Source organism: Symphalangus syndactylus, chromosome 17 (genome assembly GCF_028878055.3).
Source record: "Symphalangus syndactylus isolate Jambi chromosome 17, NHGRI_mSymSyn1-v2.1_pri, whole genome shotgun sequence".
Lineage (NCBI taxonomy): Eukaryota > Metazoa > Chordata > Mammalia > Primates > Hylobatidae > Symphalangus > Symphalangus syndactylus.
Genome location: NC_072439.2, coordinates 87,773,681 through 87,788,682, shown reverse-complemented (window position 1 = coordinate 87,788,682; position 15,002 = coordinate 87,773,681). Strand labels below are relative to the sequence as shown.

General features: G+C 42.1%; 1 protein-coding gene across 2 annotated transcripts in view; it reads left to right on the top strand.

Moving 5' to 3' along the window:
* The window catches only part of ETV5 (ETS variant transcription factor 5), a 64,305-nt gene that overhangs the window by 17,501 nt on the left and 31,802 nt on the right, over positions 1 to 15,002 (top strand). For both annotated transcript variants that reach the window (XM_063620467.1, XM_063620466.1), the window contains exons 6-7: positions 11,029 to 11,158; positions 12,102 to 12,389. In XM_063620467.1, coding sequence (XP_063476537.1) covers positions 11,029 to 11,158; positions 12,102 to 12,389 — 418 coding nt within the window. The remainder of the gene's footprint in view (positions 1 to 11,028; positions 11,159 to 12,101; positions 12,390 to 15,002) is intronic.

The following is a 15,002-nucleotide window of genomic DNA, read 5'->3' as shown; positions in this document are numbered from 1 at the left end:
TGGCTCTAATTTCATTGGCTACTATTACATCCTGGTATTTCTAGCCATTTTCATGCAAGGCCATCAAAACTTCAAAAACTTGAATCTGGATCTTAGGTTGGTCTTATTCCTATACCGATGTAACCTTAACCCTATTTTTTGGATATGTCTTTCCCATAGTCCATGTCATGATAATACATTCAAAGCCTTTTATTTTGAGCTGATTGTATTACCCCAAGTTTCTAGGTCTAAATCAGGAAGAATTGAGTGTTTTTTGTTTTGTTTTGTTTTTTGTCCACACACCAGTTCCTGAAGCGTCTCTTCTGCTGACTGTAATTTTTTTTCCCACTGCATGGGAGAAATCTGATTCCTGAAGCCAAGTGTTCCAGGAACTAGCTTTACCACTCCCTAATTTGGCTCTTGCGTTATTTATTGTACAGAAGATGATAATTGGCCTTATAGGAAGGGATTCTATTCTATAACTGTTCATTGATTAATTCTGCTATCTCATGGTTGACCTGAGACCCTGGAGCCCTGAAATATACCACCAGGGTGACGGTCAGTCCTTTGATTCTTGCTGAGAAATAGGACAAATAGCAAAAATACCCCACAGTCATCAACATCATAACTCCCTTCCACCACCATGATTAATTGCTGATCTAAAGTCCTGAATACTATACAGCTGTGCCAGTTCTGAAGCTTCTTTCCCCGTACCTGCTAATAGCAAACCCTATCCCAAAGCACAAGCACAAGCACAAAGCACAAGCCTTACTTTCTTCATGTGGGACTTTGCCCAGGACAAATGCAGCCGTTCTTGCAGAATGAGCCTGCCCTGAAATCTCAGCCCTGGCATGTGGTATGGCCAGCCAGTTGTTGGCTTACCAGGTGTTTGTCACGTCCCCCATGAGTCGTATGGAGGGCCTTGATTCCACACTAAGGTCCAGCTGCCATTCTTGGTTCCTAAGACATAAATGCACAGGGGATTTTCCAAGCCAGCGTACTTACTTTAACACAGTTTAGGTCTTCAGCCCCGTGTTCCTTTTTATCTAGCCTGGTAAACTAGGCTGAACAGTTGGAGCCCCCAGGCTCAGAGCAGCGGAAGCCTAGGCCACCTATTTCCCGCTTCCTCTCGTCCTGATCCCAGCCCTGCTCAGCGTTTAGGGGTAAAAAGGCTAACCCAAGCTGCTTATGAGGGAAGAAAATGAAGGAGAACCATAAGAAAAAGAACTTTAATTCTGCCAACCTTCCCAGGTTGGTGATAGCTGCCTTGCGCTCTCTGGAGGACCCTGGGGATGAAATCGAATAGGTTGTCCAGAACAGCTGGACAACCTATTGTCCTAAACCTGTTTTACATATAAATTCACAAGGAGTGGAAATTCTCCATTTTTTCTCAAGAATGGTTTTTGGTTGACTTGGGCATATATTTTAGTTCCTGTTATATATGCATTAATGTGAATATAGAGTTACTGATAGGTGTTACTTTTGTTGATTTTTTTTTTTTTTTTTTTGAGACAGAGTCTCGCTCTGTCGCCCAGGCTGGAGTGCAGTGGTGCCATCTCGGCTCACTGCAAGCTCCGCCTCCCAGGTTCATGCCATTCTCCTGCCTCAGCCTCTCCGAGTAGCTGGGACTACAGGCGCCCGCCACCACGCCCGCCTAATTTTTTGTATTTTTTAGTAGAGACGGGGTTTCACCGTGGTCTCGATCTCCTGACCTCGTGATCCGCCGTCCTCGGCCTCCCAAAGTGCTGGGATTACAAGCGTGAGCCACCAGGCCCGGCCTTTTGTTGATCATTTTGCATTTGTGTAACTGCTGTCTTTTTACCCAGGCAGTTTGGTGGAAGTATTAGCAGCAGGCAGTAATCACAGTGACAGCAGTGGCTGTTTTTGTTTTGCCATCTCTGGAGTGTTCCCTTGTCCTTTCTAAGTGGGCCAAAGCCAACAAAATGTGTTTGAGAACCACTAGCGTAGACATTAGGTGTGACCAGCATTTATCCTTGTGTAAGGCTAGATTCCCAGGGCTGTATTATCCTTCCAATTCAGTAACAGGCCAAGGGTGGCTTTCTTCATTTGTCGACGTATGGTTTTGAAGTTCCTAGCATGTCTACTTTTGACATGTTAGTCAACCATAAGATAAAGGATTTTTTTCCTCCAAATATCTCAGAGGAAATGGGACATAATAGCTGTTTTATTGATTTATTTTTAAAACATATTGCCACATTTGCTTCATCTCTGTGTATATATAGTTTTTTCTTAACCATTTGAAAGCAAGTTTCAGGCATTATAACATTTCACCCCAAATACTCTGGTGTGCATCTCTACAGATTGACATTCTCCTACATAGCCTAAGAAAATTAACTTTTATTCGGTAATATTTAGAATTCCCCAGTTGTCTCCAGATATCTTTCTAGCAATGTTGATAATGGTTTTGATCTAGGAATTCAATTTGAAATCACACATTGCATTTATGTTTATGCTTCATTTATCTTCTTTAATATGCAACAGTCTCCCTAGCTTTTTTTATTTTCCCTGTAACAGTGACTTTTTTGAAGTCTTGGCCAGTCATTGACTTTTTTAGGGTCCATTTTTAAAGAATATATAGAAATGCAAACAGCATCCAGAAATGCTGCCCTTAGGCTTAGAAATCTCTAATATTGTTGATTCTCTCACTTCTCACATTCATGTATTTGTATTGACCTTAAAACAGTGGTGAAAGAACAGAGTGACACAGATGGAGATAATTGGGTCAGAGATCGTTTGTATATGTTTGAGGAGAGGGCTTTTGGGGGGCTCATTAAACAGTTTTTAGCACAGCTTGCTCGATAGTTGATTTTACTATTTGTGGATGATTTTTCACCTATTAAATTCGACAATTTATCCTTACACAGGTTAGCTGTATGAGATATTAAAGAAAAACAGCACATTCTTCCATACCTACACCAATTCTGCTTTTAGAACTTGTGTCCCCTAACTAAATTTGATAACATTGTCGATTTTTATTTTTGGAAACTGTTGCCAGGCAGGATCAATGTTAAACAAGTTTGAGCATGCCTCTTATTTGGTTTGGAAATCCAGACATCTCCTTTTCCAGATATTCTTTTTTAAGTGCCAGAACCTGTCCACTTAACCTTATCTCCTTGTGAACCTTCTTGTTTCCTAGAACAGAGTATTATCTACTATTAGAGTCATTCACTAGTGCTGTTAGAGCATTTACAAAGAATATTGAGGTATAATAGCTTTTATGTGTGAAATGAGTTTTTAATCTGCTCAGTCCTAAAATAAATATTTCTCACCCTCTCTGGTAATATAGTAGAACTTAAAAAATAAGTCTTACCCTATCTACATCTTTTTTCCTGCTAACTAGGTATTTGAGCTTTGTCTCAAAATCCATCAAAAAAGGCAAGAGCTAAGAGCAGGCAGCACTATGTTGGAAGCACAAGGTACACTCCCTTCCGTGACTTAAAGCCCTCTGGTCTTTGCCAGTGGAGTACTCAGATAAGTTAAGGGTAAATCAGGGAAAAAGAGGTCACACTTGCTCTTCCCTGGTGGATTTTTCAGTTCTGTTTTGCCAGTGTCTTTGTTATATTTCCAGGTCCCTCTTCTTGATCATCTTTTCCTCTGCCTTCTTTCCCTGTGTTCTATTCACTCCCACAACCATAGAATATTAATAGTATGGGCAGGTGTCTCAGACTTCTCTCCCCTCCCACCCCCATTCTTGGACTATGATGCAGTATGTAATTCTTCCTCTGGAAGGAAAGGAAGTGAGATGGCAGTGGTCACAGAGGGGAGCAGTGACCCAAAGCTGGTGGCCAGGAGACTTAGGAGAAGGCCTTCATTTCAGGATGATGGCTCTGGAACCCTGAGCAGTATATAGCCATTACTATTTGTGTACATTCCACATCACATTTGTTCAAGTGTAATGGGAGGCTCTGGAGACCTAGGCCAGCCTCCTGAGCTGCAGCCTCATGGACACGCCATTCGGAAGCACGTGTCAGTGCTCTGGTCAGCTTCTGTCGTGAGACACAACTTTCCATGTGAAGTAAGAGGATAATGACTATTGAGTGTGACCAAATAAGGTCTTCCCTGGAGGTCAGGCCTGCACAGCTGATTTGGGAAGGATGAGTCTGGCCCAGATGAAGGTAAACGAAACTGAACAAGGGAGAAGGAAAACCCCAAAACAGAACCTGAAGGGTGGCAACTGGTGGAAGGCGGTCAAAGCCTGTGTGTGAAGTAGGAGAAATCCAGATGGGCTTAGTCCTTCTCCCCTTCAGACCGCAGGGTAACTAATTGGCAATTTCTTTAACACTCAGCAGCTACATAAATGTTTTATGTATTCACAACAAAGTCTGTGGCAAATTGAAACTTTGATGATTATGAAACACCAAAGAAAGCCTTATTAGACAAGATGGGTTTCGTCTTTCTAAAAAAAAAAAAAAATCCTTTTGAATGGAACTGTCGCTCATCATAATATTCAACAAAAGTGTTTTCCTATGTCTTGATCCTTGGGGCTGTAATAGTGAAGTTTACCATTAGCACGGGCATGGGGTGGCCGCCTTGAACAGTCAGTCCACAGGCCTGCACTTGTGGGCAGGAAACAGATTTTGTCAGCAGAGGGAATTATTATTTCTCTTGAATGGACCAGCTTATTTTTTCTGTTTTAAAACAACTGAGTTGTTTCTTTGGAAGACTGTTTCAAGACCATCACAGAAGAAAGATTTTCTAAAATTTGATAAATCTTAGTATTAACTCTGTGGTGCTATTTGATGAGGACCAGTCTGCTTTTTTAAAAAGTAGAAATTTAATTGAAGTAACATACAGAAATCACAAGAGTACAGCTGCATGATGAATTCTCACAAACAGTATAAGCATTTAGATCAGAAAACGGAACTTATCAGACTATAAGAAGACTCCTATGCCCCCTTAACAGGCACCACCCCCTCAAGAGTAACCTCCCTCCTGACTTTCAAACACTATAGATTAGTTTTGTCTTTTTTTGAACTTTATATAAATGGACTTACATAGCATGTACCCTTTTGTGTCTGGCTTCTTTTAGCTCAGCATACTTGTGAGATTCATCCATGTTGTTAAGCATAATTGCAATTTCTTCATTCTCCCTTCTGTGTAATGCTAAGATTTTGTTGGGGGTTACATTGAACCTATAGATAAATTTGGGAAGAATTGATATCTTTATAATGTTAAGCTTTCCAATCAATGAGCATGATCTATCCTTCCATTTATTGAGAGTTCTTTAATTTTTCTTAGTGTTTTGTGGTTTTCAGTGTAGGCACCTTTTTTCTTTGTTTTTTCTTGAGACAGGGTCTCACTCTGTTGCCCAGTCTGGAGTGCAGTGGCATGATCACGGCTCACAGTAGCCTCAGCCTCCTGGACTCAGGTGACCCTCCCAACTCACCCTACCGCATAGCTGGGACCACAGGTGCATACTGCAGTCCTGGCTGATTTTTTTTTTTTTTTTTTTTGTATTTTTTTTTGTAGACACGGGATTTTGTTATGTTGCCCAGGCTGGGCTCAAACTCCTGGGCTCACGCGATCTGCCCTGCCTTAGCCTCCCAAAGTGCTGGGATTACAGGCATGAGCCACCATGCCTGGCCCAGTATAGACACCTTATATGTCTTATTAGACGTTTTCCTAGGTATTTGATGGTTTTGTTGATATTGTATATGCTTTTAATTTCACATTGTTTTAGTTACTGTATATTGAAAGTTTTTTTACATGTTGACCTCATAGCCAATGACCTTGCCTACTGATTCTTATACTTTGTGGATATTTTTATATTTTCTATGTAGCCAACCAGGCCATCTGTTAATAATGACAGCTTTCTTTCCTTCTTTCTAATTTGCCTTATGTTTATTCTTCTTGCCTTATTGCATCGGCTAGGACCAGGCTTGGATTTTGATCCCTGTGTCAGATAGAAAAATCTAAGGAGTTCCCTAGTCTAATAAGAAAAGCAACTATGAAATTGGTTGACTTGTGAGCATCACATCTAAATTTAAAATGGTGTTATGGTTGTCTGCAAGGCAATACATGTACTTGATCGTGCATACCCACAGATACGGACCTAATTACATCTTATCAGCTAGCTGCCCTTCTTTTTCCTACCCCTGACGAGCTAAGACTGTCATATATATTTGTGCATAGATCCTTAGCAGAGTTCTTATAGTCAAATAGGAGTCCAGACAGCTCACACAAGGTCTTCTTGCCTCAGTGGTGGTAGTAAGACAATTGTCCAGAAGCAATTTCAGGGGTACAGGGCTTCTGGGGAGAGAGATGGCATCCATGGCTGCAGTGCGGAGTCTGGGTAGTAGTGACTGGCTATAGAAGATAGCAGGTCTTCTGAAGTGCTGGCAGCTGTCTGAATGAGCAGAAGGTTTTGATCAGCTCAACTATAGAAGGGAAAGTGAGACCTTTTAGATGGAATGCTAGAATGGGAGGCAAGAATTACAAAAAGTGAAGGCTGCCAGGCACAGTGGCTCACACCTGTAATCCCAGCACTTTGGGAGGCCAAGGTCAGGAGTTCGAGACCAGCCTGACCAACATGGTGAAACCCCATCTCTACTAAAAATACAAAAAATTAGCCGGGTGTGGTGGTGCATGCCTGTAATCCCAGCTACTTGGGAGGCTGAGACAGGAGAATCGCTTGAACCCAGGAGGCGGAGGTTGCAGTGAGCCGAGATTGCGCCATTGCACTCCAGCCTGGGCAACAAGGGCAAAACTCTGTCTCAAAAAAAAAAAAAAAAAAAAATGAAGACTACTGGAGTCAGAGATGGCATTGCTTGTGACAACGGAGGTGAAATAGAGATCCTAGTTAATTTTGATATCCTAGAGCCAGACAAAGGCGTTAAGTCCTTGAGTGGATTTAGGGGTATGAGGCGTGGCTTGCTCTGGGGAGTATAGGGTAACATGAGGATACAGCCCTGAGAGCTGGAAAAAAGTATCCTTCTGTTGTCTTCTCCTGTATTGTCTTCCTTCTCTCTTTCTCTTTCTCTTTTATTCCCTCTTTGATTGGTCTTTTTTCTCTCAGATTCCTTCTGGGAGCCAATATAATGAAAAGACTAAGAACTGCATAGGTAGGAATTCTGGCCACTGACCAGCTGTGAGACCATGGCAAGTGACTTTGAGCCTTGTTTTCATGTTTGTAAAATGAAGACGATGGAAGCATTAATAGCTTTCTGATTGAATTGGGAAGATTGAATGAAATGAGGTATGTAAGAGCAACTAGGCATAAAGGAATGGCAAGGGGTCTGGCTGGCTGCCTCTTTCTTGGTCGGCCTTCTTTGTTCTTTTCCAGAGATATTAGTTCTTCTCATCCATTTTTCCTTTGTTCTAGAGCATTTTCTCTTAAACAGGTGTAAGTGGTATTTTTGTTTAGTTGAAAAAAAGGTTTATGCCTTCTATTTTTAATGTACAAACTGAGCGAGTGGAGTATCTCCCATTTCTGTTAGTGTGGTAGAAGATGACTAAAATGACAGTGCGGGGGCCCTTGCCCCTTCTCCCCTCGAATAGCAGCAGCCCTAAGACCTTTAGTTCCTTTGGGCCTCAGGATCCTTATCTATAAATGTAAGGGCTTGAATTCAGCATACTGAGGCCCTAATCTCTCTAATTGCATCGTTGAGAAGATGCTAAAAGTCAGATGCCTCACTAAATTATGCAGGCCAACCATGTCTGTTTTGCTTAGCATCATACACCCCCGACATCCAGAATACCTGGCCCATCGAAGATACTCTGAATGAATGAATGAATGAAGAAGGAAAGAAAGATCTTCATGACAAAGAAGGTAGTCCACATTCAGCAGGAATTATTATCAGGGCACCATTGACTTTGTGGGCCCCTCTTCTACAATTCTGAGTTTAAACTCAAAGTTTCTAATTGCAGAAGATGTTTATTAGCTCAAATGTCAACTTTTTTTTTTTTTTTTTTTAGCACTTCTTTTCAAACTTCCTCAAGAGTTCATGATCCCTTTTCAATTCCAATTTGTTGCCATCCTTTATAGTCCTGGGTCTCTGTCAACATTTAGCAAGTCAGCTGTGCAAAGGTAAATACTATTTTTGAAAGCACAGAGTATAATTACACAACATCATAGCACCATCTGCAAGGTGCTGTGCCTTTTTCTTTATTTCTCAAGGCTGTATCACATACCTCATTTTACAAATGAAGAAACAGACTGAAAGCAAAGAGCATTCCTTGGGCTTCTGAGTTCCTGCTTTAAATACACCACTATCTCTGACTAACATGCCAGAATTAGGCTCCTTCACACATCCTCTAGTCCCACAGACCTTTGAGGAGCTGAGCCTTGTTCCTCACCACTCACAGGGCCCCTCGTGGCTTTCCTGTCAGTGTAGATCTGTGAAACTTTCCATTCTCGTTCCTGCCATGTTTTATCCTGAGGGTAAAGTATATGTAACTAACATTGTACCCAGCCTTGTAGGGTAGATGTGGTCCCTGCCTTCAAGGTTAAGAACAAATTGGAAATATAATCCATTTGTTCATGAAAATACTTTTTGAACTCCCCCTTTGTATAAAGAATATACTATTCCACATATAAGACGTTTTGGGGTAGAAGGTACTACATGATTTAGAGCCAACATGATGTGGTGCACACTAAGTACTGTCTGGATTTGAAGAAATCAAGGCATCAGAACTCGCTGGCAGTTTAGATCCTTTTAGATACGTGCAGTTCCTGAAACAAATACAAAGTGTTTCTTTGTGGGCAACTTTGGCTTACCCTCTGGTGTTAGACTTGTCAGCAGAATTGGTAACTGTTATAATAATATTGTGACAATGTCAAGACACTTCTAAAACCTGAAATCAGACCATTGAATAATACCCTAATTGCTTTCTTTCCGAACTTAGGTAAAGTGGTGATTGCAAATGATTATCTTTAGATAAAGCAAGAAAAGTAGATGTTTCAAGGACATGTAGCTTTTGTTTAAATTGGGTCATCATTACCTTTCCTCACTATTTTGCCAAAACTTTTATAGCAGAAGACTGGTGAGAGGAAGGGCAGTGACCACAGGGCAGTGCTGAGAACTGCCAGACTATCTACTGTGTTGGAGGAAGGGATTTCTGTGTCAAATTCTCATTTACTAGCAACATTCAAACAAGCTTCGCTATTTTCTGTGTCTGAATATCTGAAACAGTTGATAACAATTGAGTGTTGGCTGCCATGATGTCACCATCAAAAAATCACGAGAGAAACTCTAATGACTTCTAAATATAATCTGCTAGTTCTCAACTTATTTTATGTATTCAGGAAAAGCAGTTGGCATTATATAAGAAAGAAATTATGAAAACCTGTCCTTTCCAGTCAGTCACTGGCAAGACTTTGCGGCAACATTGCTTTATAACCTTGTCATCTGTGATAGAGTCATCTGTCTCGTATTCACTCCTGAGTTCAGAATTTGGGATTAGAGAGGCACCTGAGAGGCCAGTTGGCTGGAAGATTGTTCGGTCTTATCAGATATTAATAGAAAAGAGATGATTGTTTAGGCCGGGCGCGGTGGCTCACGCCTGTAATCCCAGCACTTTGGGAGGCCAAGGTGGGCGGATCACGAGGTCAGTAGTTCGAGACCAGCCTGGCCAACATGGTGAAACCCTGTCTCTACTAAAAATACAAAAATTAGCTGGGCGTGGTGGCGGGCGCCTGTAATCCTAGCTACTCAGGAGGCTGAGGCAGAAGAATCACTTGAACCTGGAAGGCAGAGGTTGCAGTGATCGCGCCATTGCGCTCCAGCCTGGGTGACAGAGTAAGACTCTGTCTCAAAAAAAAAAAAAAAAAAGAGAGAAAAGTGATGATTTGTTTAGCTAGTTCTACCTAGTATAATTGCTAAGAATTAACTCCTAAAGATGTTTTAGGAGTAAACATTGAGTCAAACTGAAAATGTTGGGTCACCAGACCACTAACTGTAGTTAGCTATTTAATGAGACCTTTGATACAGTGGCCAGTGGCCAGCACAGAAGCTTAACTTGCTCTCCTTCCCCACCTTCCAAGGTAGCTAGACAAGGAAGGAGTAACCATTCTAACTCAACTAGAAGGCAGCCCTTATAACGCAAAATGCATCTTTCCACTTTGGATAAAATGCCGTCTCTGCAACAATGTAGCTCCTAGAGAAGACAGAAAAGGCAAACTCGGTTTTTTGTTCTTTGGGTTTATTTCGGCCACTACATGTAAATCACCTTGATTTGAAAAATTCTTGTTACTCTGCCCTCTCAGAATCCTATGTGGTATATGTAGTTGGCTTCCAAGCCAAAAGCAGTAGCTCCATGTATTTATTCCATGAATTCAGCAAAATTCACTGCACCATCTATGACAGGACTGGTTACGCAAACCCACCCTTGCTGGTCGGTCACTGAGACAGGCCTGGAGCAGATGTTGTAAGCACAAAGGTAGCCAGGCTTTCTGCTTTCTGTGTTCATTAGTCTTTCCTAGGTAGTGGATTGGTCTGTTGTTTTATTCCTTTGCTTTTAAAATTTTTGGAATGCCTCTAAAGTTGAATATTTCTTGCTGAGAGCTAATATTTAGAGTTACTTGAGAAAGGACTTTTTAAAAATTCTATATTTAATTTGTAAATATGCATCTGAATAAGAAATATATTTGCCACAGCAATTTTAAGCCTTTGATAAGCTTGAATGTGTTGGTAATGTCTACCAACACATTTTTGGTCGTTTTGTCCTTCTTGGAAAGAAAATTCTTCATCTCTGCAGCCACTTGCATTTTTGGTGGAGACCAGTTACCTGCAAGGTTTTTAAGGATTTTGCAGCTTCTGGAAAGCAAGACCCATGACCAAAGAAATTTGGGAAAAAAGACTTGGCTAATTAAAAGTATCAGATCATGATACTTAGTTTCTGACTTTGAAGAATTTAATTGGCTTTAGATGGGAGGTTGTGTGTTTAAGCGTTTTGCTTTTTCTGACATGTGACTTGACATGAGTTCCAAGAACAATCAGCTAGTTAGAAGGTTTGCAGAAGGCAGCATTGTGCTCCCTGTTAATCAGCTGTTCTCTCTCTATTCCCCCCTCATCCCTCTTCTGATTTCAGTGGTGCTTCATGCCCCACCTCCAACCAAGATCAAACGGGAGCTGCACAGCCCTGCCTCTGAGCTGTCGTCTTGTAGCCATGAGCAGGCTCTTGGTGCTAACTATGGAGAAAAGTGCCTCTACAACTATTGGTAAGTGGGCAAGAGGAGTCGAAGAAAGGCTGCCCAGAAAGGCTCTGGAAGTAGCCATCAAGCTGAATGTTCCTTCCCAGTGTTACTTACCCAGCAGACCCTGGGGTAGATAGAACACGTCCTTCTTTCATGGCAGTGTCATCCTCCGGGTGTAGCCTAGTCCCCTTGGGATCATTGTACTGCACACGAAAAAACCATTAAAGCCTTGTGGCTCCACAGAGCACTAAGTTCATAGGGTACCCAGCCCTTCTAGGGAAAGAGTCTCAATCCTGGGATATTTGATCTGTGGCTTTGAGGCAGGTAATATATACTTCTTCATGTCTATCATATGTTAATGTGAACTTTAAGCACCAAAGAAGTAATCTCCAAATGAGAATATATGAAAAAGTCTTGAAGCTTGTGCCCTTTACTTAAGAATATCCAGGCCCCAGGAATGAAGCTTTAATTTTAAATCATTCTTTGCTCTAGAAGATAAACATAGATTTGCCTGAAAGGGGGAGGAGAAGAGTTGTTAATTCAAATGATGTCACAGCACAAACGGACCTTCAACACATATTCTGACTAATTCCTGGGAACCCTGGAAATAGTTGGGAGAGGGGACCAGAGAACACCTGGCAAAGCGTAAATTCTCCCCTCACCCACCCACCCTACACAGGCATACACGGAGAATTCTTTTAGAAGGAGGGAAAAAGGAAACCGGAAGCAGAGGCTAAAATTATCCTTGAGAAAAATCACTAGAAGTGTTAAACAAGTCCCTGTGACGCAGTGTGTTTGTCACTTTTCAGAGGTACAAATATCCCCTCAGGGCTACGAGCGATTTAACTATGTTAATGCTGTTATTTCCTGGCAACAATGGGCTGCAAACTAGCTTTCTGCTGGACCTGGTAACCATGCTAATGGCTTCATTTCAGCTTAATGGTTCCTTCTCTTTTTCTGTTTACAGTGCCTATGATAGGAAGCCTCCCTCTGGGTTCAAGCCATTAACCCCTCCTACAACCCCCCTCTCACCCACCCATCAGAATCCCCTATTTCCCCCACCTCAGGCAACTCTGCCCACCTCAGCGCACGCCCCTGCAGCTGGCCCTGTTCAAGGTGTGGGCCCCGCCCCCGCCCCCCATTCGCTTCCAGAGCCTGGACCACAGCAGCAAACATTTGCGGTCCCCCGACCACCACATCAGCCCCTGCAGATGCCAAAGATGATGCCTGAAAACCAGTATCCATCAGAACAGAGGTGGGTGTTGATCTGGGCTTCTTCCTTGATTGCCTCCCTCGCCCCTATCCTTTCTCACTGGGAGAGGGGAAGCAGTTTATCTTATTTACCAGGTTCCTAAAAAGTTATCATTACACTGAGGCAGCTTGTGAGGCAAGACTAATAATAATACGAATATGACTGTTTATATACCACCCTGTTCCCAAGGTACTCCAGATGGTTGATGAACTACGACATCCTTATGAAGTAGGTAAGGGAGAGGTAACTGGTATTCTCTCTCACAGAACTAGAGGAAGAATGACTTGCCAGGATAGCCTTGTCCCTCACTGAGGGCAGGTTCCTGACTCCTCATTGGATGCTGCCTACTATTAATGGAATTGAACTTTGGTTATTACCATTTCACTTACATATAAGGGACAATTGCTGATTTATACAAGGTAATATTACTTATCTGATTTTAACGTGTTTTAACAGTAGGAGATTAGCTAAGGACCTTATTTACACATCTGCTTTTGAGATCGAAATCTCCTGGTTACACTGCAGGTGGTTTTTACTTTCTACAGACATTGAGGCATCAGGAGTAACTTGTCCAGAGTCAGTCACTTATCAAAAAAGTGTGTGAAGGGAACCTTCTCTGCACACTCCAAACCTGACCTCTTTATCTGTGGTATTCTAGAATCTCAGATGCTTGTGGCCTTCTTCTTTAGAAGATGTGCTGGGGGCCTGTCTTTTTTATTTCAAGTTTCTCTGGGATAAGGAGATAACCACAGGGGGTAGTTGTCAACAGTATTACCAAAGGATGCAAGATGGTGGCCATGGTATTTCTTATCTGTCTATCTTGCGTTAGGTGGATCGGTGTCGGGGCCGCAATGGGGCAGGAGTAGGAAGAATACATGAGTATACCTTTCCCAGGCCTGGTCCATTCCAGATGCCTACCAGTATTTACTTGGAGGTCACTTTATTTCTAGATGAAATGCAGGGGTAAAAATAAGGTCCCTTTGTCTGGTTCTGATCCCCTTCCCGTTTTGCTCTGAAAGTCACCATTAAGAACGGCAAAATATGGCTGGTTGCTGTTTATTCCTTGGTTAGGCCAAGGGACATGAACGCCTGTGTTTGCGGGGCTCAAGGGCTGAGCACTGATGGGGTTGGCGGGGGCTGGCTCGGGAGTGGGCCTCTATTGCCACCGGGGGCTTATCTGGAGGACACAGCTGCCACTGAGCTTTTGGCAGTTGTTACCTTGTACTAACAACCTGTACTTGTGCAGAAGAATTTGGTTACTTGGTTTTTTATGTAAAAATTGTAGATTTTTTTTTTAAGTTGGCAACTGATTCAAATTTAAAACAACACCACTCTGCAGACTAAACAAAACTTCTCTGGGCAAAATCACCCTGCAGGCCTGCCAATTTGTGAACTCTGGCCTAGATATCATTTTTATTTCAATGATTTTTTGGTGTTTTTAAACAGCATCTTGCTGATTTTCTGCAAGGGTTATGGGGAAACTGGGGAGGAAGGGTGGGGTCGAGTATATATTCAGTATTTGAAATTCTTAGCAAACTTCTATTTGTTATACCATGAAGTGTAAAAGAAAATTCCTTTATCTAATATTTCCCCCTCAATCCTTGTTTTTTATCCAAGAGGCTTATGTAACATACTGTATTAACAGTTAACTGAGTTGGGAGACAAATATCCTAGTTCTCCCGGAGAATTGGGAGACGGTAGCCCCAGTCTCAGCTGTGAAATAAGCCTGTCTCCAGTCCACCCAGCCTCCTGAGAAGGAAGGAGGTTTGGATTCCTGGGATTGATGAGTTATTTGCCCTTGGGTGTTGAAGAGAGGAGGGAACCAGAATGCAGGTATTTCTTTTCTTGGGTGATTCCTCTTTGAAGTCTGCCTGTGCATTTTGGACTGACTTCTTATACTCTGCCTTTAGGACTGATGGGTCTAAAATTCAAAGCTGTCACACACACACTGGGGTGATACAGAGATCCTTGAGGTAATTGCGGTGAAGGGGGAGGTATTCTGCAGGCGACCAAATCGATTACAAACAACACTGGGCACGTGGGTTTCCACTCAAGAGTGCTGTCCTCTCAAAGTTGAAAGTGCACAGGAGTCCCCACGGGAGTGTGGAGGGGGGATTTTCAGTGCAGAGTCCTTGTTAACATTCAGAGATAGAGTCTGTGGGCCTGGGGTGGGTCCTGGATATAGTCTTGTCACACTTTGAGAAATTGTGATCCAGCTCTCTCTACCCTCATCCTTATTCCACCCCACCTTTATTTAAAGCATATATTACCAAGTTCTGTTCCTACTGCCTTTGTCTATTAATATGGTCATTCACGTGATATCTGTGTGACATAAAACGCATCAAAAACATGACAGTGATTTTGCGCCTAGATACTGGATAGTACACAGAAAATGAGACAGACCAAAATCCCTGGTTTGATTTTTGTAAAAGTAATAGAAATTACAGATGTGGATAATATCAAGCTTAATAATCATACATTTAATAACTTTTATGCCTGCCCAAAAGTGGGGCAGATTACTTTTATGGGGACTATAGGTTGTCTCTCGGCTTAGAACTTTTTATTAAAATTAGAGGGAAAATTACTTCAAAACAAAATCCCTAATACAAATAGATG